Here is a 19,543-nt window from a genome sequence, read left to right on the forward strand (position 1 = left end):
CTGGAAGGCACCACACTGGCTTTTCCGTGTGATATACAGAAGTTACCTGTTGAGCTCATAGAGATGTCTGCCAGAGATGAAATACTGGGTGAGAGGCTGCGTGTTGCTGACACACTGGATGCTGGAGTTCATGAAGCAGGTGTTCCCCAGGTTGCTCAAGCCAGTTGCCCCCTTTTCCGTTGGAACTGGAAAGGATGAAAGGTTGCAAAATGACGGTACTCCTTGCTGCCTGACGTAAATGTGTACACACACATGATTTAAATTCCCCACAATGCTCCGGAGGGATGCTATGCTGGGAGCTTTGTGGAAATAAAAATGGGTGACCAGTGGTGGGAAAGTATTTTGTTTGTGGGTGGTAGGCATCACAAGTCAGCCCTGTTGGGACTCAAGGCTGTCTGGTATTGATGGTCAACCAGCTGCTGATATTTTTGTTTTTGTTTTTTTGGATGGGGGGGAAGCACACACTTACCCTTATGCCTGTCTATTTTACTGCTGTTTGCTATAAAGGACATCTCCTCTGGCCAGCTCATGTCTTTGTTTCGAACTGAAAAACACAGTACAAAGCTTAGTGGGATAAACGCTCCCCTCAAATTCATGATGCAGCCGATCCAGTAATAGGCAGCTGCTAACATTTACAGCAAGAGTTGGGAGCCTCTCTGAAGGTTCTCCTGTACAAGAGCAGTGCAGGGGTAGCCAACTTGCAGCCCCATCACATGTTGTTGGACTACAAGTCCCATTGGCCACAACTAGCATGGCCAATGCTCAGGTATGAGGTGAATTGTAGCCGCAGCTGGAGGGCAACAGGTTAGCTACACCTGCTATAAAGGCACCCAACAAACAGATCCTCATTGGGCCAAAAGAAATCTTTAAACTTCCATGGTGGAAGAATGTTTATTAACCAAACCCTGGTTTCAATAATAGTCCATTGGATTTGGCTCTCTGGAAAGGTTACAGTGCCACTGAAAGTAAGTAAGTAAGTAAATGTTTGTTTGTTTGTTTTATTAAAATTTGTACACAGCCCTTCATCCGAAGATCACAGAGCGGTTCGCAACATAAAACTACAAAATGAGAACACAAAATATGTCATAAAAAGAATAACAAACAGCCCCCCTCCCACATTAGCACAGAATGATTTGGTAAGGGGGGGGGACCACTTTCCTTGGTGAGTGAGCCCATGCCCGACCTCTATTAAGCCCAAGCCTGGCAAGATGAAATCTGCAAGTGAATTCTAACTCAACAGCTTCATGCTGGAGCCTCCCTTGGAAATGTTTTTTGCTGAAGGATGACAACCCACAGAACAAAGCTGTGGGGCTCTCTCCTGGATTCCTGAGCCTTCTGGCCTCCCATGTCTACTTACAGCCATCTCTACCTTCTGCCTGTAGACAAGTTATCTCACAAATGAGGATAAATATCACTATGCCTGGCCAAGTGCGCTCTGGCTCATAAGAGCTTAAGCCAAAAGAAATTATTTAGGCTTCAAGGTGGCATTTAAATCAAGAGATTTTGCTAAGTACAAAGCATACAGACTTCTTAAAGACATAAGACATGAAGCACAGGGGGGATTATGTACAGTATATATTAATATGGCTTATAGTAGATGACATAAACAAGGAAGTATTTGGTTAACAGGTGTCTGAAAACACTTTGCGCCACAGAAACTGGCTCCAGACCGATTCCCCATTTCTTATACCTTCTATTATTAAGTGCTGCTCATCCTGGATGCTCAGGTATTCCAACGTGTGATCCTCATCGTCCAGAAGAGTAAGGTAGTTCTGCAAAAACAGGGGAAAGGGAACAGCAGCCTTTTAGTTCTTGGTTCAGAGCAGGTGTGGGGAACCTGTGACCCTCCAGCTGTTGCTAGACTACATCTCCCACCATCCCTGTCCACTGGGCCATGATAGCTGCTAGGGCTGATGGGAGCTGGGAATCCAACAGGATCCAGAAGGGCCAGAGTTTTCTCACCCCTGTTTTCCTCCACAGAGGTTGATATCCTGGGAACAGGATACCAGAATAAAAAAAAAAACCCCACAGGATTCTGCATGCACTAGGCTAATCCTGGTGGCTGCCTGCAACAGTGGACATTAGGAGGGTCACAGATTCAGTTGGAGGCTTACCTAGAGGGGACCTTGCACGCTCAGGTGCAGCTGAAACTGAAAGCCCCCAAAACCATGGCACTTGAAGTGGGGGAGAGGCAAGTACAGCATGCAAAGGGTGCCTTATGCGCAGAGTGTGCTCCTTTCCCTTCCAGTTTAGACATTATGCCGAACCACAGCTGAGCTTTCTTAACTGTGGGCAGCCTCCCTGAATTGAGCCACTGTCCATGGGCAGTGTCTGACCGAGCTCAGTGTCTGACCCAGGATAGTTACAGGTAGGTAGCAGTGTTGGTCTGAGTCGAAGCAAAATAAAAAAATTCCTTCAGTAGCACCTTAAAGACCAACTAAGTTTTTATTTTGGTATGAACTTTCGTGTGCATGCACACTTCTTCAGATACACTTGAAACAGAAGTGACCCAGGATAGCAATTCTCACAAATAAACGCTTTGTTACCAATAACCTGCACACCCCCACCCCCACCCCTGACTTTCCAACCAGGTTATCTGTGCGATTTTCTGGGCCTTACCTCGCTGTTGTAGAGCCACAAGCGCATGTCCTCCTCTTTTATCCGTAGCCTCTGCGACAGATACTCGTGGATCTCCTTAATCGTCTGCATGCGGCTAAAGCAGCCGGTGTAGGCCAGGACCCTCTTTAAGGGAGCGCTGGGAGATGGGACATTCCCTGCGTTCAGAAGACGACAAATGGTTTATATATATATATATGGGCAGCAAAAACAGAGGAGGCCTTAAAGAGTGGCCCAGGGATGGGGAACCTATGTAACTCCAGACACGGTTGGCCTCCAGCTCCCAATGCTCCTGGCCATTGGCTACACTGGCTGGGCTGATGGAAGTCCAACAGCATCTGCAGGGCCACAAGCTCCCCAGTTCCTGCTGTACAAAAGGTGTTTCCTTAGGCATGTTTGGGTTTGCTGGCATATTAGGACTGGTTCAGAGAGCCTTCTTCTCTACTTACATCACCAAGGCTTAAGTAGGAGAGGAGGAAGAACACACAGAGAGACAGAATGGCCAGGTGAGCAGGAGCCCTTGTAGTGTGTAAGGACTGCAACCATCCTCAGCCGACACAGGGTTCAAGCCACCCACAAGTGACCACCTATGACAGGTGTGGGGAACCTTCTGCCCTCCAGAGGGTTCTGGGTGGGAGGTGTAGCTCAGCCACACCTGGAGGGCCAAAGGCCCCAGATACCCGATGCCTGGGACACTTCCACGCATACAAATCAGATGTTCTTAATTTGTAATGGAAGTTCTTTGGGTCACTTTGGGTCTCTCTGTGAGAAAACCGACAAACAAATATAACAAATAAGATAAAATAAAAAAAATTATCTGCCTGTACCCCTGGTTAGTCATCCTACTTCCACTGGCACCATCTGCAGTTAATGCTAACAGAGGTTCACCTTGAAATCGGATCGAGAGCCAACCCTGGTTTGCGTTAACCATAGTTGGTCCTGGTGCAGCAACTAACCACAATTCAGAAAAGCCAGAGAGGATTCACAGGCAAGAGAAGAGACATCACAAGACTGTGGTGCTCCCTTACAGGATCCCTTACCTAGACAATTCTGTCTCTGTGTTTTCCCCTCAAATTATCTTTGCAGGAGTAATAGATGCCACCCAGAGGAAAATATACACTTGCACTTGCAAATCATCATACTTTTAGACTGATCAGCCTTCTCCAACCCAATGCCCTAGAAATATTTTGGGCTACAACTTCCATGAGTTCCAGAGCAGCACTGCCAATGGTCAGGGAGATGGGAGTTGTAGTCCAGCAGCATCTTGAGAGCAGTTTCAGATGGTGGATCACCTTAGACAATTCCTCTTTGATATAACTAAGAGCCAGACACAGAACATTTTTGCATGCAGTTGTGCCCAAAGAGCAAAATTTAAACAGCAATTTCTTTTTACGTTCAGCAAACCATCTATTTTCTCTCAACACACCAAGCAAAGGATTATATTTCTCCATTAACATACATACAAACAAAGCATTTTTTCCTGCAATTTTTTAAAAAGGTGAGAGGATTAGGAATAAGATTACAGCAAGAAAGCATATTGGGGTGGGGGGCACTGGAGATTAATAGTTGATTTTAACAGTTAGTACAGAGCAAAACCAAATTCCAAATCATGATCAGATACAGCAAATTTGAAGAGGCCACAAATCTGAATCAGGGAATTTGATGTGTTCAAGGCAAAGCAGTTCCCACCACAGAATGGCAAGTAAGAATTTGATGGTCAACTGGCTGATTTCTCAGCACAGCTGGTTAAAGAAATCAGCCCGATTTATAAAAGATTCTGGGGCTCATAGCAGACCCTTTCCCTTTTAGAGAGTGGAAGAACAAGCACTGAAGATTTAGAATGAGAATTCAAGCAAACTCTTATTAAAGGTTGACTTATCATTAGAACTTTCCTCTCCATGGCCTGCCAATCTAATGCAAGCAATTGTCCCAGGAATTCAGCATGTGTATCGTGCCAGGACAGGGTATCTGTGGCCCTGTGGATGTTGCTAGTCTACAACTCCCACCATCCTTGACCATCTGCCACACTAGCTGGGGGTAATGGGGAGTCATAGTTCCAAAACATCTGGGGAGCTGGGTCACCGGTTCCTCACTCCTGATCTAGAACTAACATATAGGCTAGACATAGAGGGCTAATAAGGATTAAACACATCCCCCCCCCACTGTGGAGGTTTGTGTGTGAAAAATGAGAATGCAACATCCACACTGCCAAATGCCTCTTTGAAACTGGTGCCTGCTGCGCCTGCTGCAAGCTCCACACCTCCTACCCACAGCATCATTTAAAAAGGGATGGGTGGGTTGAATAAAATGCAACCTGGACTCTGCAAATGTGAACTAGGGCGTTCCTGACTGCATATTGACTTTCGAGCCCCTGCCCCCAATGGCAATAACTGCTCACAAGTGGGGGGGGGGGGAGAGAGCAGGCTGCAAAAGGGTACTGGAAAATGTCATGTCCTTTGCTAAAAATGGTAAAATGCCCAGTGAGTTTCAGTGAAAACATTCCTCAAAAATTCAACCTATTGTATATGACAACATTTTTGAGTGCTCTAACAAGATTCTTAAATGTATGCTTCCTTCCAACTCTTCAGTGTATTTGCACTTAAGCTGATGAGTGTTTTAACTATACTTTCCACAGAAGAACTGCTGGCCCTTCAGCTGCTGTTGGACTACAACTCCCATCATCCCTGACCATTGGCCATGCTGGGTTGGGGCTGATGGGAGTTGGAGTGCCACCATGTCTCAAGGGCCGCAGGTTACCCAGGCTTGATTTCCTCAAATGCTCAAAATCCACACAACTGATCATTTAGGGTGCCTTTACATCAGGTCAACAGCTTGTTTACTGTACATTTTCGCCTGTACAGATTGTTTTCATCTGTACCTCGTCATTTAGAGAGGGGGGAAATGGCTTCTAATGTCTCATGACCTTTGATAAGAGTTTTTTTGTTTTGTTTTAAACCATCCCTTTGGAAACGGGAGGGAGTTCCCGTCACCAGCCCCGCTTTGGAAGATTTCATTTAAGATCATTTACAAGCAGTGCGGCAGCAAAGCCGTTGAAGTCTGGGCGGTGGGGCCGGCCTCCCTTCGGACACTACGCAGCTGGCTTCTTGCTGTATTCTTACGTTACCTCTCGGCAAATGGTGAGGAAACATCCTCAGGCTCATCATACCCATGTTCACCCAGATGTTGGACTGCTGCGTCCGCGTGGCGGGCTGCTGCCTCAGGAAGAGCAGGTAGCGCGGGAAGAGCTCCAACTCAGGCTGGTTGGTGTTGTTGTTTCTGATCACCTGGGGAGGGGGAGGAAGAGTGTTCCCGGTTGAGAGGCTGGTAAGACTACCTCCTATGCAATCTATGTGGGGCTGCCCTTGAAAAAGACTCAAACTTCAACTGGTCCAAGTTACTGCAGCAGCCCGATTACAGTCGTACCTTGGAAGTTGAACGGAATCCATTCCAGAAGTCCATTCGACTTCCAAAACGTTCAGAAACCAAAGCACTGTTTTTGACTGGCAGCAGGTAGCTCCTGCAGCCAATCGGAAGCCATGGAAGCCCCGCTGGATGTTCGGGTTCCAAAGAACGTTCGCAAACTGGAACACTCACTTCCGGGTTTGCAGCGTTTGGGAGCCAAAACGTCCGAGTACCAAGCCGTTCGGTATCCAAGTTATGATTGTACTGGCTGGCAATCTGTTTAGATTTCATACAGCCCTGGATTGAACCAGCTACACTGATTCCCAGTTAATTTCTGGGGCCAACACAAGAAGTTCATGTCAGTGCTTAAAACCTCGAACAACTCAGGCTACAAATACCTGAAAGACTGCCTCTTTCCCTACAGACCTTCCTGAATGCTAAAATGACAGACTAACCCTCTAGGTTATTCCACTGCCCTCAGAAGCTTAGGGGATGGCGGCCGAGTAGCACAGAGCTACTCTTGATTCTGGATGGCAACTTCTCTCAGCCTTGCCCAAAATACTGAGGAACCTGGAACTTTCTACACACAGAGAATGAGTGTGCTCTTCCCTGTGCACTATTCCCCCTTTCACTTATTTGTGGTATTGGCATACTGCCCAATTAACCTTGTCCTCTGGACAGTTAACCAAGAGTGCACTGGCTAAATGCACTCCTGAAGCTTGCCTGGCACACACAAAATCTGGCCTGTTTCAGGTCATGAAAGACGCTCGTTTCCATGGAGAATGTGTGGGAGGTGTTTAGTGCTGAATCTGGGCTTTGTCAAGCTTTGGAGTTAACAGCCAGCAGACAGAAGCTTGAGCAGGCTGGCTGCATCCATCTCTTCAAAATCAGGGAAACCATTTGTCCGGTTCTATGTAATACCCTCCCCCGCCCCCCCAAACCCAATGTGAACAGAAGCAATACAAAAACCTCTTTAGGAAACCATTGCTCCCTGATTTAAAACTGGCACACATCACACATCAAAATAACCCATAAACCAGGGGTAGGGAACAGGACCCAGTTGATGGACTAGGTCCTGAGCATCCTCACTCCAACCGCAATGGGCTACTTTGACCAACCTGTCAATCACCTGGTACCAGGGAACCCAACTTCAAATGAAAGAATTGGGAGCTGGGTCTAGGCCAGGCTGAAAAGGACACCAGTCAAGGAGCTCCCAGGTGGAACCAATCCCAGTAGGGCTTGCAATTGGCTGCAAATTTAGAAGTATATAAGCTCCACTTGCCATCAGGAGTCGTTAAGACTCTCAATTGTCCTGTCTTCACTTGTCACACCTGGCATCGTATATGATGGTGGACATGCATCAAAAGGGGGGGAATCTCATGGAGATAAAATTAGGACCTCTGGTTGGCATGTGAGGGTGTCATCACAAACTCCAGATACAGTTTGACCCTTGTGCTATAAATCCCCTAAACAATAAACCACCTAAGAAATTTTTAAAACGCTTCTTCCCCACCCCACACAAATTAAACTGAAGAGAGCCAAAGTATACTGATTGAACCTCACAGCGCTGACTGAATTTGAATCTATATGAATAGTAAAATGCCATTTTCCCCACCCCAGCCTTTAAAAACATCCTGCAAAAGTTTCATCAATGGTCAGAGTCACTGAGAACATGGTGGCATGAATGAATGTGAGCACCTGGGCCAGGCTAATTGGAGGACAGTGGCCTTTTCAGTACTTACTGGTCTCGGCAAGGACAGGTTTGCGCCGTACCAATGATAAAGAGCCCTCCATACTGGCTCTGGGACCATTTCATAACTCTTCCCTTGAATTAACTGAGGAGACTGCTTTAAACGACCGCCTTCCAGAGTCAACGATGGAGCCTTCAAAAAAATAAGGGGTGGGGCAATGTCAGATCTTGAGCACTTCCAAACTGCCAAACCTAAAAGTCTGCAAACCTTGGACTAAATGAAGCGAATGATTGCTAGAACACTTGCTAACAGGTGAGCTACCTTTTGCGAGAGTATCCCATTTCACATAACCATCATCATCATCATTATCAGTGCTTCTACATATTTGCTCATCATAGCAAATCTGCCCCTGAGCTGCAAAGAGCAATCATTCTCTCTCCTAACCTTATTAATTTTGCTAAAATGTTTTTACCATGCTCTGCAGCCAAAAAGGGCTTCCCAGAGCAGCCTGCAATGATCAGTAATGAAACAACCCCTGTTCTGGCTGACAATTGAAAAGGCGTGGCATGAAAGGAAAAGTGAAATGGGAAGGAGGAGGAAAATAACAAACTTGAGCATCAATTGCTAACTTACAAAGCCATATTCTTTCTTGCAAGGAGGGGCAAAGCTTCCAGCAATTGTTCCTTCCTTGCCCAATGGATGGAGACAGGATGGTCTCTTTCTACCCTCACCCCCAAACCTTAATGTTCTCTCTGGGAGGCAGGGAGAGCAGCCTCCCAGTGCATGCTGGTCCCCTGCCTGGTGGCAGAGTGTACTGGCCTTCAGTTCTGGAGCTGCAGAAGTGGACAGGGATGATTGCAGCAATTATATGGAGACCCCAATGCTCTCCCCAAGGTTAAAAGGTTAAAGGCAGGTTGGCTGCTGCATTTCCAAGGCATGCAGAGCAGCCAAAGCAGCAATCCCCTTGCTTCCCATTGCTATAGCAACTAGAATGCTTCAATTTCCCAGGGCCAACTCAAACCTGGCAATCACAGTTTGGGGCTTCACTAGCAAGACCAGCCAAGGGTTGTAGACCTACGTGAGTGCCAACTGTCGCTCAAAGCACATGTCACTTCAGCTGGTTTATCAGCTACAGCCATTCTTGGACCATGAGAGTTTGGCTCCAGTGATCCATGTGCTGATAATCTCCTGGATTGATTACTGCAAGGTGCTCTACATGGGGCTGCCCTTGAAAATGGATACAACTGGGACAGCAGCCTGGTTGTTCAGCAGGACAGTCAAAGGAGGGCCCATCATTCCATTCCTGATAGCGCTGCTATTTCAAAAGTGTCATTTTTAAATTATAGTTTTTGGATATGGTCTGATCAGATTTTGTGTTGTTAGCTGCTCTGGGCATCCTTTGGGAAGGAAGGGTGAGGCAGAAATATAATAAAGTGGGCTTTGAAAAACATTTACATAAATAAAAACCCTAAATATGCCAACACAATGCACAACGATGCACAGATTAAACTAGATTTTGTGACGAAGGAAGGCGTAAGAGAAGTCACTCGGATATTTCCTAACACCGCCAATGCCATTACCTTTGTTGGGTCTTGCGTTACAAGGGGCTGGTTATCAATTGCTCCAGGCCGCTGTGGATTGAGCTGCAGCAAAATGTTCCCATTGGATCCAAGCAGGCACTGATTGTTGTTGTCCGAAGAGTTAAACTGACGGGAAAAGCATATCTCGGCACTAGGAGGCAGGGTGTAAAGGAAATCTGGAAGGGGAGACACAAAGAGAGGACGGAAACAATCCTTTTTGCGGAGTTATGGGTAGAACACCGGTCAACCAGTACACCCAGTTAAAGAGAGGCAGGTGAGATTCAAAGTAAAACAACCCATTTGGAATAAGGAATGGGAACTCCCAATTGGATTAAGGCCTTTAAAATACCTGACTCTATTTTTGACCCCCAAATTATTCAAAGCTACGCCTGAAAAGTGACAGCTTGAATCTTTTATGTTGTTCAACCTTTATCACCATGCGAATTTATAGGTTGTTAAGACTTCTTGGGGCAGGGACCTGTCCTCTTGTGCTTTGTATAGTGCCTGGCACATTGGGCATTATCTAGAAAGACATTCCTCCCCCATGTCATCTGGTGATGCTCTGGTCCCAACTCCCATCAGCCCCAGTTTCTATGGCCAATAAGCAGAGGATGACGTGCGAGTCTAACAACATATAGCTACCTACCTGAATCTAGAACATATGGAGGGTCACAGGTTCCCCACCCCTGCTCTAAATGCCCAGCTTTATTTGTTGGAAGTTGCTTTGTGGTTCTGATATGTTAGTTACTGTGGCTCTGGTGTGCTGGCTGTAGCATACAAAAATAAAGTAGGGCCTGCTGGATTAGTCCAAAGGCCCATCAAAGCCGCCAGATGCTCACAGGAGTAAGGTGTGCCATATCAAAGTAGCTATCAAGCCTGGTCAGACAGGAATTGACAGTCTGGGGATCAACTCAGTTCGCTCTTGAACAATGAATGGGTCTTATTGAGGAAGCCAGACTGGAATAAGCAGCTTCACAGGATGAGGCACAACTCTACTGGCCCACTGGAACAAGGACGGGGAACCTTTCTGATCCTCCAGATGTGGCCTGACTACAACTCGCATGACCCCGGCCATTAGGCCATGCTGGCTGGGGCTGATGGGAGCTGGAGTCCAGAAACAGCTGGATGGCTGCAGGCTTCACATCCCTGACTTATTGCTTCACATACGCTTTTGACCAGGCATCCCCAAACTGTGGCCCTCCAGATGTTTTGGCCTACAACTCCCATGATCCCTAGCTAACAGTACCAGTGGTCAGGGATGATGGGAATTGTAGTCAAAAACATCTGGAGGGCCGAAGTTTGCGGATGCCTGCTCTTGACGCTTCTAAATTCAAACCACTTTTGAAACATTTTTTTTTTAAAAAAAAGATTAATGCTTACTGCTAGCAGTCTCTGAGGCTTCTGATGCAGTAGAAATGCTATCTGAAAACTTTTCTTCTGTGGCACTGAAGTAATTTAAACGGCCTGTTTTGTCTTCTCCCTGCTCTGGCGCATGGGCTGCAGCACCCGGGAGCGAGCTCTTACCTCTGCTTAAGACAGATGAAGGTTCGATCACAACAGGGCTAGCACCCTAAAATTAGAAGACAGAAATGGAATTGAATTCCAGGGTGAGGCTCTAGCAGATACAAAACACATTTAATTGGGGGTCCTAGGGCTTAAAGAGATGTAACTGGAATTTTTTTTGCACAACTGACCATTTCGCTACCCAACGTATCAATCAAATTCAATTCAGTTTTCTTTGGGGGTGGGGTGGGGGTGATTTTCAAGTTATTAGCCCCTCATAATAATGGAGAATGGATTAACAAGGGAAAGGCCACATCAACTGAAGGATCTGCCAATGAAAGATCCTAAACTAGGCTGTAGGAAGGCAAGAGAAGCATTTGTGAACAAGTCCAGTACAAACCATCATGTAAAGTGTTCATCATAAATTTGTGCAACCCACTTTTAAAGCAGCCCAGATGAGGGGTCATCACTATGCCTTGTGGCAGCGTAGACAATATGAAGCTAGACTGACCAATGGCCTGACTTAATGTAAGGGTCTTACTGGAAATGTTAGGGTTTGGACCTGCAGTCTAAACACAGAAGGGCTGCAGAAGGGCCCTATTTCCTAGCTACATTCACGAGGACCAGAAGCTGAACATCTTAAAAATGGAGACTGCAAATGAAAGCAAAAAGCTGTTGAGAACTGGCAGAATGCTTTCACCCGAAGAGTGACAAACAGGGCAGAAAAAGAAGAGTCTGAAATGAGTCTGAAAGCTTATTGGGACTTAGGAGCAAAAATCTGGGAGAACGCACTGGTGGTTTTGGAAAGCAAATGGCTCTCTAATGGAGCTGGGGAGCACTTTAATTGCCATCTCCCCTGCACACATAATGTTTACTAATTAGCTGACTGATTAAATATAATCTCTTCCACTCCCCCACTCCAAAACAAATGTTTCACTCACGTAGTTGACATATTCTTTCCACTGCTGCCACCAAGGCATTGCAATAAGAAACCAGTTGTGTCCTTGCTGAAGGCCATATCTACTTTCTCGTTCTAACCAGCCCCTAGGTCAAGAAAAACAAACCAAAACAGATCAGAATAATATGCAATGATAAACAACCATATGGTGCTTTCATGTGTTCAAGTAAGGTAGGAGGTGACTATTATCCCCATACTGCAAATGAGGGGACTGAGGCTGAGAGTGTGTGTGGGCAGTGGGGAGGCATACCTGATGATTTGTCCTTCCTCTTCTGGAGTGGCAGGCCTTAGACCCAAGACTATATGGCACACCTGGAGACAAAAAGGAAGAAGAAGACAGGTCAATTTAAAGCAAGAATAGCAAGTCTGGAGCAGAGGAATGATTAGCAGAGGTATCACTAACACCTGCTCCTGCGCATGCTTGAATACATATTATGTATTGGCAGAAGGGGAAGACTCATGGATGTTGACCACTGCTTCCAATTGTTCCTTGTTTCTTCGATAGCTTCTCACTTATGAATCTTGTGGTCTTTTCTCTTCTCCTTACTGCTGTAATTTAGCACTGGATCCTGCTCCCCATTTCTAGTTTGGGAAACATCACTGTTGAGTAAGGACTTCCTTTCCCCATGTTGATCATTTTTCTGGAGTTTGGGGCTAATTCCCCCCCCCCCCCCCGTTTGATTTCCCCCCTCTTCACTCCTGAACTGAGTAGGGCTGTGATACTGAGAGGGCATATGTATAAGTGATCCAACTTTTTTACCTGATGTCATCCAGTTTTCTTAATTTTTTGTACACTTGTTGAACAATCAAAACTATGTTTAAATCTAAAATTTTAATTTTTTGTCTCATCCCGTTTGTGAATTATGAGAGTTTGAAATGTCAAAAAATGGACGCCCAAAAGTGAGGTGCGTCAAAACGCCAATCTCTTCAGAACTTGCTGGACTTTAATATATGTCACATGATGGACTCGCTTTAAATTTTAAATAGTGATTTTAAAAAATTAATATGATTAAAATCCCCCCAAAAATGTATTGATTATTTAACATTTCTAAGAGCTACCTGCAAATTTTCATCTTCAGATCTCAATGGGATCATATTTTTTAAAAAACAAACATTCTGTACATACATGCCATCCTTGTTGGGTACTATTTAGGATAAATGGGTCTTCTTGGAGTAAAATATAACAGAATAAAGAAGATTTCAAACTGTAAAATCAGTTACTTCAGGCATTTCTTTAGAAAGTTATTCAATTAAAACGTAACTGAAAAGCTAGTTTTCTTTTTAAATTTTTTTCCAAAGCTGAGTGATAGCTTGCTGTTGCATGGTTTCTAATTCCCCATCATTTAAATCAGGCATCCCCAAACTGCGGCCCTCCAGATGTTTTGGCCTACAACTCCCATGATCCCTAGCTAACAGGACCAGTGGTCAGGGATGATGGGGATTGTAGTCCAAAACATCTGGAGGGCCAAAGTTTGGGGATGCCTGATTTAAATCAAAGGTGGATTCAGTGGTGGAGCACCTGTTTTGCATGCACAAGGCCTGGGATGCAGTCTCTATGACCTTCAGTTTAAAAAGCATTTCAGCCATATAACCCAGAAAGCCACTGGAAGTCAGAACAATGCTCAGGCAGATGGACCAAAAGTCTGACAAAGTGAGCAGCTTCCTATTTCCTAAGAAAGCGGCCCTTGATAAGCAGATGGCTTCACTGGTGGCAGAAACATCTGGCTAAAGCATCCAAAGCTGCGAATGACTTGATTCAGAAGTCATGCCAAACCATGGTTTGCACTGGTTTCAGAGCTGCTTTTCTTTCCCATCCTCTGGCGGTTCATAAATTGACTTCTGCCTCCACCCTGCAGCAGTCTCTGAAAGCAGAGCAACGCCAGCAACTATGATTTCTATGATGCGGATGCCAAGCCCAGATACAGTTAGCACAGTTAGCTACAATTAACACTAAATTTAACAGCTGATTGCAAACCACGGTTTGTGCCAATTCAGGCACCACGACAAAAGTACAGTTAAGAGTCCTTAGCCATGCTTTAGTGCGATGTCGGAAGTCGGCCAGTGACTTCCCAACAGAGTGGGCAAAAACTGCAGACTTTAATTCACCCACCATGAGAGAGGAGGGCAAGACAAGCAAGAAGAAAACTTGAACGGCATAGCGATATGCATGGAAGAGTCAGAGCCATTTACTGAGAGCTGCATTTTAAGATACCAACATTGTATTCCACCCCTTTAGCTGGGTGATCATCAGAAGATTTACACGGTCTTCTTTATGCATTTCTCGAGGCCACCAATTTGAATCCCAGCAGGAAACCTTTTTGGGATTTAAGCTGATACTACAGTGCAAAAATTGCATTCTGCTTTATGAATAAACAACAACAACAAGAGAGTCATTAGCCAGCAGGAAGCGATATAGATTTCCCTAAGCACAAAACAGCTGGCATTTTTGATGCTGGCCTTTCTTTCAAAATCATTATAAACCACACGGCTGTAGTTGCAGCTGAGTTTGCCGTGATTATTTTACAAGACTGGTGAGGGTGGGGGAGTGACTACTACTAGGAAGGAATAATTCTTAAAATTACAGCAAGGGCAGATGGGGAGGGCTGGGTCACCTTTTCCTTTACCTCGTCTGTTCCGCTAGGATGAAAATTTGCTCAAGCTGCACAGGGGCAAAACTAAAAAATGACCCTCAAAGAGGAGTAACAGAAATATTTTAAACACTCTGCACTACAAAAAAAGGCTTGAAAAACTCAAACTGGAAAAAGATTGCTATGTTTCCGTACAAAGATGCTTGTGTGTGAAGAGCTTCTGGTGATATTCTGCTTTGCATGCTCCCATCTTCAGAGGTGCAGGGGGGGCGGGCTAGGCAGGTATTGGCCTAGTCTGCACAATACTGATCTGGGACAATGTAAATGTATGGGCTCCAGAGAGAAGCTCGTTCCCATTTTGCTCCTCCGATTGACTCCCCGCCCCCCTGCCCCAAGCTAAGCCAAAGTTTGGGTTTAGTGTATCATCTAAGCTGGAATGTAGTTAAGCTTTCTCCTCACTAACCATGTGCTGCGTTGGCCAAGGTTTGCAGGGTGGGGAGGGGAGAGTGGCGGCTGAGAGTTCCTCTTGGGAAGCACACACAGTCACATGATGTCAGTAAGCTGTCACTTGGGCTGGCTAGGTCATGTGAACCGGGCCACGGGGGTGTTTTCTACACTTGGTATCTTGACTTTGGAAGACCAGCTCCAGACCAGCAGGGTGTTATATTTTAGGTGCCAGTGAGCAACTGTTTTTATAAATGAATAAATATCCAAGTTTTGGGTGCAAGCTCTGAAATTGGTAATTCATGCTGGCCTTAATGCTGGCCGCATCTGCTCTTAGATGGCTTTAAAACTGAGATTTTAAACTGAGATTAGGAAAATTAATAAACTATGGACCTATCAATGGCTATTCGTCATAAGAAGCCTCTGTTTTCAGAGACAGTATACCAACATGTGGCTTGCGGAAGATTCCCCCTCCCTGCACTAGACCTTCCATTCTCATGCTCCATTGTATTCAATTTGCTTTATTGCAATGGATTGTTCTGTTTACGAGAGAGTGGGGAGCTATTTTGTTGTGTGTTGCCTTGAGGACCAATTATTACCGAAAAGGTAGGATATAAATGTCTTAGAATAATGGCTCTTTAATTGAGTGGTGACGGGATAGGGAGCCTGGAACATGTAGTTCTGCATGTGCTGGTGTGACACGCACTCACACTTTGATATGCAGGCCGGCCAACCAGGATTTAGAAGATTGAACCCATTTAATACAAAATGCAAGAGCTGTTAGATTAGTGAACACTTCTGCATTCCTGTGTGAGTCTCACTGAATTTTTCACTTTTTAATTTTTTTAAATAAAAAACCAACAGACTGTGCTTGAAGGCATCCCAAGATGCCAGAATGCGTACAAAGTAAACTCGGCATCAGTCAGGCAAGGAGAAGCATCTCCGCGAAGCTCACGCTACAGAAAAAAAAGAGACAGGCAGAACTAGGAACACTCAGCACAACAGCTGACGCAGCAATCGGCATCCCACGACCGCAAAAAAGCAGGCAGGCAAAGCTACTTTTAATTGCTGTACAGTTGGGGTTTGCAGCCTGAGTGGAACTTACCTGGAAAAGGAGATTCAGAAATTCGTTGGCAAGAGCACTCTTCACACTCCAGATTTGGTAGTCTTCCAGAGTAAGGTGGCCGAGCTAAAGTAAAGAAGGAGGCAGCAAAGAGAATCTTTGAGCATTTCTCCAAGCATCTGCCCAATATTTACACACACACACAAATAAATAATGAACATTGTAAAGCATGGGTAGAGACCCTTCAGCCCTCCAACCTATTAAAGCCCGTCAGGAGTCCCAATTTTGTCTACAAGGCAGTTTTCCCCCAAACCCTGCCCATTGATACAGCCACAGCTACAAAGGAACCATCAGGTGAGAGACAGTGCACACCTGATTGTTCGTCTGCAAGCTGGGTTTACACTCAGTGCCTTTTAAATTTGATGCAAAATACAAGCCCTGTTGGAGCTAATTTCACTCAGGAGCTCCTAGAGTTTTTGAGTGCAAGCAATGCTTGCTTTTGGCATTTAATTCTGCACCAAAGGCAAGCCCTGCTTCTGATAGGCAAAGTGGGACAAGATTATTGTTTTACAGTCACAACTTTGGTTTTGACAAATAGTCTGGAAAGGAAGAAATGAAGAATAATGAAGAATGTGGAGTGCTCTCTTGCTACTTTGAAGTGTGATCACTTGACATTTCATGATATCAGGTGTCAAAAATGGCCCAGGAGAGTGCTATTGTTCCCCAGCAAGATCCAGTTCCCCACTCCCTTTTTTAAAAGGGACACAATATGCAATTTCATATCAAGTAAGACTACTGGCGACAATACTTTCAAATGGATCTGAAAACCAAAGGGAGCAGCAATTTTTCACATTTACATAGGCCTGAAACTGACTACGGTTTCCTCCAAAGAAACCTGGGAACTACAGATCCTCAAGGCCTTATTCCAGCCATCCGTATTACAAATAGACTCTTCCACAGCAACACATAACTCGTACACAGCCAGAGCCTCTTCTCAGTCTGAACAGCAACAGAGGTTTAAGCTTGGTGGTAGAACAGCTCCTTTGCAAGCATACACCTACAACATACAGCTCCTCTTGTAAAACGTTGTTTTAAATGGAACATACTATTCCATACTTGTATATAACATATATGACTAGCACACCCATTCTTTCATCTGATTTATGCATCTCAAAAAAGCAAGAATTCCCAAGGAGTGGGGGACCCATTAAGACCGCATTCTAAAATTTATTCCAGTCACTGTTAATAAGCCCTTGTTATATAACATCCACTTCATTCTAGGTATCTAATCCATTTGTGCAAAAACAAACTTCTCATATCCATAACCATCAAGTATACTTAGCTACTCCACTTACAGGCCATTTCCATTCTTGCATCCTACCATTGGGTTGAATTAACAGCACACACACTTATCAACTCACTACGACCCACTGTTACAGCGGCAATTGTCCATGCTTGCCGGGGCTGGTAGAAGTTGTAGTTCAGCAATATCTGGAGGGGCAAAGGTTCTCTACACCTGACAGAATGGAGTGGAAAAACAGACTAGCAGGCTCTTACCTTGGTAGTGTCATGTGCCTTCAGAACAGCTTCTACTATGTCCGGCAGGTTCATGTGCAACTCCTTGGGAGGGAAGAGGAAAAATAATGTTCCAAGAGTCATTCAGCCTTCCATAGGAAAGTTTATAAGCAAATACTGTAATAATAATATTCTATCCACCGATTTTATGCGATCTCTGGATGATTTGCCAGATAACAAACCTAAAAAATCAGTTTCCAGTTCACAACAGTAAAGGCATTTCTCTTTAAAAAACCAGATCTGCTCATGTTAAACCACTAAAATACTTCTGAAGAAGTGTGCATGCACACGAAAGCTCATACCAAAATAAAAACTTAGTTGGTCTTTAAGGTGCTACTGAAGGAATTTTTTTTATTTCACTAAAATACTGGCACTCATCAAGTTTGATTCTCTCCTTGATCCAGAGAATGAAGGAAAAAGAAGCATTTTAGATGTGCAAGCTGCAGTCCTTTTTTAAAACCTTCACTCCCCCTCCCCCTTTGCATGCATGCAGGCAGGACATTTTAAAAGACAAAGCAACTTTTGAGTGCAAAAACTTACAGGAATGTCATCTGTACGGTTATCTTTCCAGACTTCCAACAGGGCAACCACCATGTCTTCAAGTTCAATGCGAGACAAAATCCCGTCTCGGTCAATGTCAAAAACCTTGAAGCAAACTAAGGGAAAGAGAAGAGAGCTTATTCTAACCAACAGCTATGCAGTCAATTAGGATACAGTTAAGGTTCAGAGGAGGAACAGGGTTCAATAGCACAGCAACAAAGCTCAACTTCATTCCAATTGTGAATAGGAGGGGTAGCACTTGGGGTTGATTCTGATCGGCACAACCATGAGGGCAAAGGTTTAAAGTCGCCTCCTCACATTGTCCAGATATAGCTTATCCTCCACCCAATACACTGGGCCAGCGTGTGTGGAAGGACCAAGGTTTGTAAGCTTTGTGGAAGAGTTTTGCATGCAGAAGATCCCAGGTTCAACCCCCTGCATTTCCAGGGAGCAGTGGGAAGGTCCCCTGCCTGAAAACCTGGAGAGCAGCTGCCGGTCAGTGTTGACAATACTAAGCTGGATGGGCCAACAGTCACACTTTGTTTAAGACTGCTACCCATGTTCCTATAAAGGAGAAGTGGAAGCAGATTTTTTGGGGGGGTGGGTGGTCCAGGCCTGAAGGCCAGATGCAGCCCTCTTGGGCCTTTCAGGACATGCCCAGGTCATCCCCCTCAGTGACCCTGCTCTGCACCCTCCTGCAGTGATTCTACTTTGCTGCAATGTGTCCCTGAACTGTGGAAATAGCTCTTGCTTGTCTAGATGGAGTGGCATGGGTCTCTGGCTACACCCAGCACTGGGAGGCATCCACTTCACCCCCCCAAAAAAGTTGCCTACATGAGAACGTGGGCTTCTGGCTGAAAAGAGTTCCCCGCTCCTAAAGCAGAAGAAAGCTAGAATAATTCGGGTTTCTGTGGAGGACTTTGGAAGGAGGAGGAAGAGGATCAAAGCTATTTGATGAACTGAAAATAGACTAGAGAATGGCTTCATTTGCACAACACAGTAAGCCATAAACTATGGCTTACTGTGAACAAGCATCATGGTAGTGTGCACTGTCCTATCATTCCTCCCTCAGAACAAAAGGGAGCAAAAAACTGTGAACCTTGTTTTGCATAAGCATCCAAACCAGGGTCATGGTTTGCTTCTCGCTAAACAAACATTGGTTTCTGAAACCACAATACTGTACTGGGTTCCAGCAACACAATTAGCAACACCAGGAGCAAAGTGGAAGCAATTGGGTAGCATGCTGTTCCTCCACATTGAGCCATAGCTTACCATGATGTGCAAACAGAAGCATGTAGTAGACAGAATATTCAGTTCACTCTCCATCTTTCTAAAAATCATATATTGGTATTTCCAGGACAAAGTAACATTATGCACTATACATACATGGGCGTAGGCTTTTGTGCCACAAAGAGCGCAAAGTGTTTGTACTTATGAATATTTTATTGAAGAGAAATTAAAATCCACTGAAAATAAGGTTATTGCCAACCAGCAAACAAGACAGCCTCTTCTAGAGAATTGATTATAATTGGCATAAAATGCGAGAGTAACTCACAATAATATATCGGATTAATAGAGCCAGG

General features: G+C 44.9%; 1 protein-coding gene across 5 annotated transcripts in view; it reads right to left on the reverse strand.

The window, feature by feature from the left end:
* USP32 (ubiquitin specific peptidase 32) overlaps positions 1 to 19,543 on the reverse strand; it is a 149,408-nt gene that overhangs the window by 20,059 nt on the left and 109,806 nt on the right. The window contains exons 8-20 of one of the 5 annotated variants that reach the window (XM_088658062.1): positions 17,961 to 18,076; positions 17,403 to 17,465; positions 15,888 to 15,971; positions 12,001 to 12,062; positions 11,734 to 11,836; positions 10,814 to 10,859; positions 9,290 to 9,465; positions 7,761 to 7,901; positions 5,783 to 5,900; positions 2,620 to 2,774; positions 1,691 to 1,772; positions 470 to 544; positions 47 to 185 (exon numbers count right to left, since the gene is read on the reverse strand). In XM_088658062.1, the coding sequence (XP_088514188.1) occupies positions 47 to 185; positions 470 to 544; positions 1,691 to 1,772; positions 2,620 to 2,774; positions 5,783 to 5,900; positions 7,761 to 7,901; positions 9,290 to 9,465; positions 10,814 to 10,859; positions 11,734 to 11,836; positions 12,001 to 12,062; positions 15,888 to 15,971; positions 17,403 to 17,465; positions 17,961 to 18,076 (1,360 nt within the window). Of the gene's footprint in view, positions 1 to 46; positions 186 to 469; positions 545 to 1,690; positions 1,773 to 2,619; positions 2,775 to 5,644; positions 5,901 to 7,760; positions 7,902 to 9,289; positions 9,466 to 10,669; positions 10,860 to 11,733; positions 11,837 to 12,000; positions 12,063 to 15,887; positions 15,972 to 17,402; positions 17,466 to 17,960; positions 18,077 to 19,543 lie in introns of all 5 variants that reach the window. The other 4 variants (XM_035140036.3, XM_035140035.3, XM_035140033.3 and 1 more) reach the window with 4 other exon arrangements.

The sequence above is a fragment of the Zootoca vivipara genome, chromosome 14 (assembly GCF_965207765.1).
Source record: "Zootoca vivipara chromosome 14, rZooViv2.hap1.1, whole genome shotgun sequence".
Taxonomy (NCBI): Eukaryota; Metazoa; Chordata; class Lepidosauria; order Squamata; family Lacertidae; genus Zootoca; species Zootoca vivipara.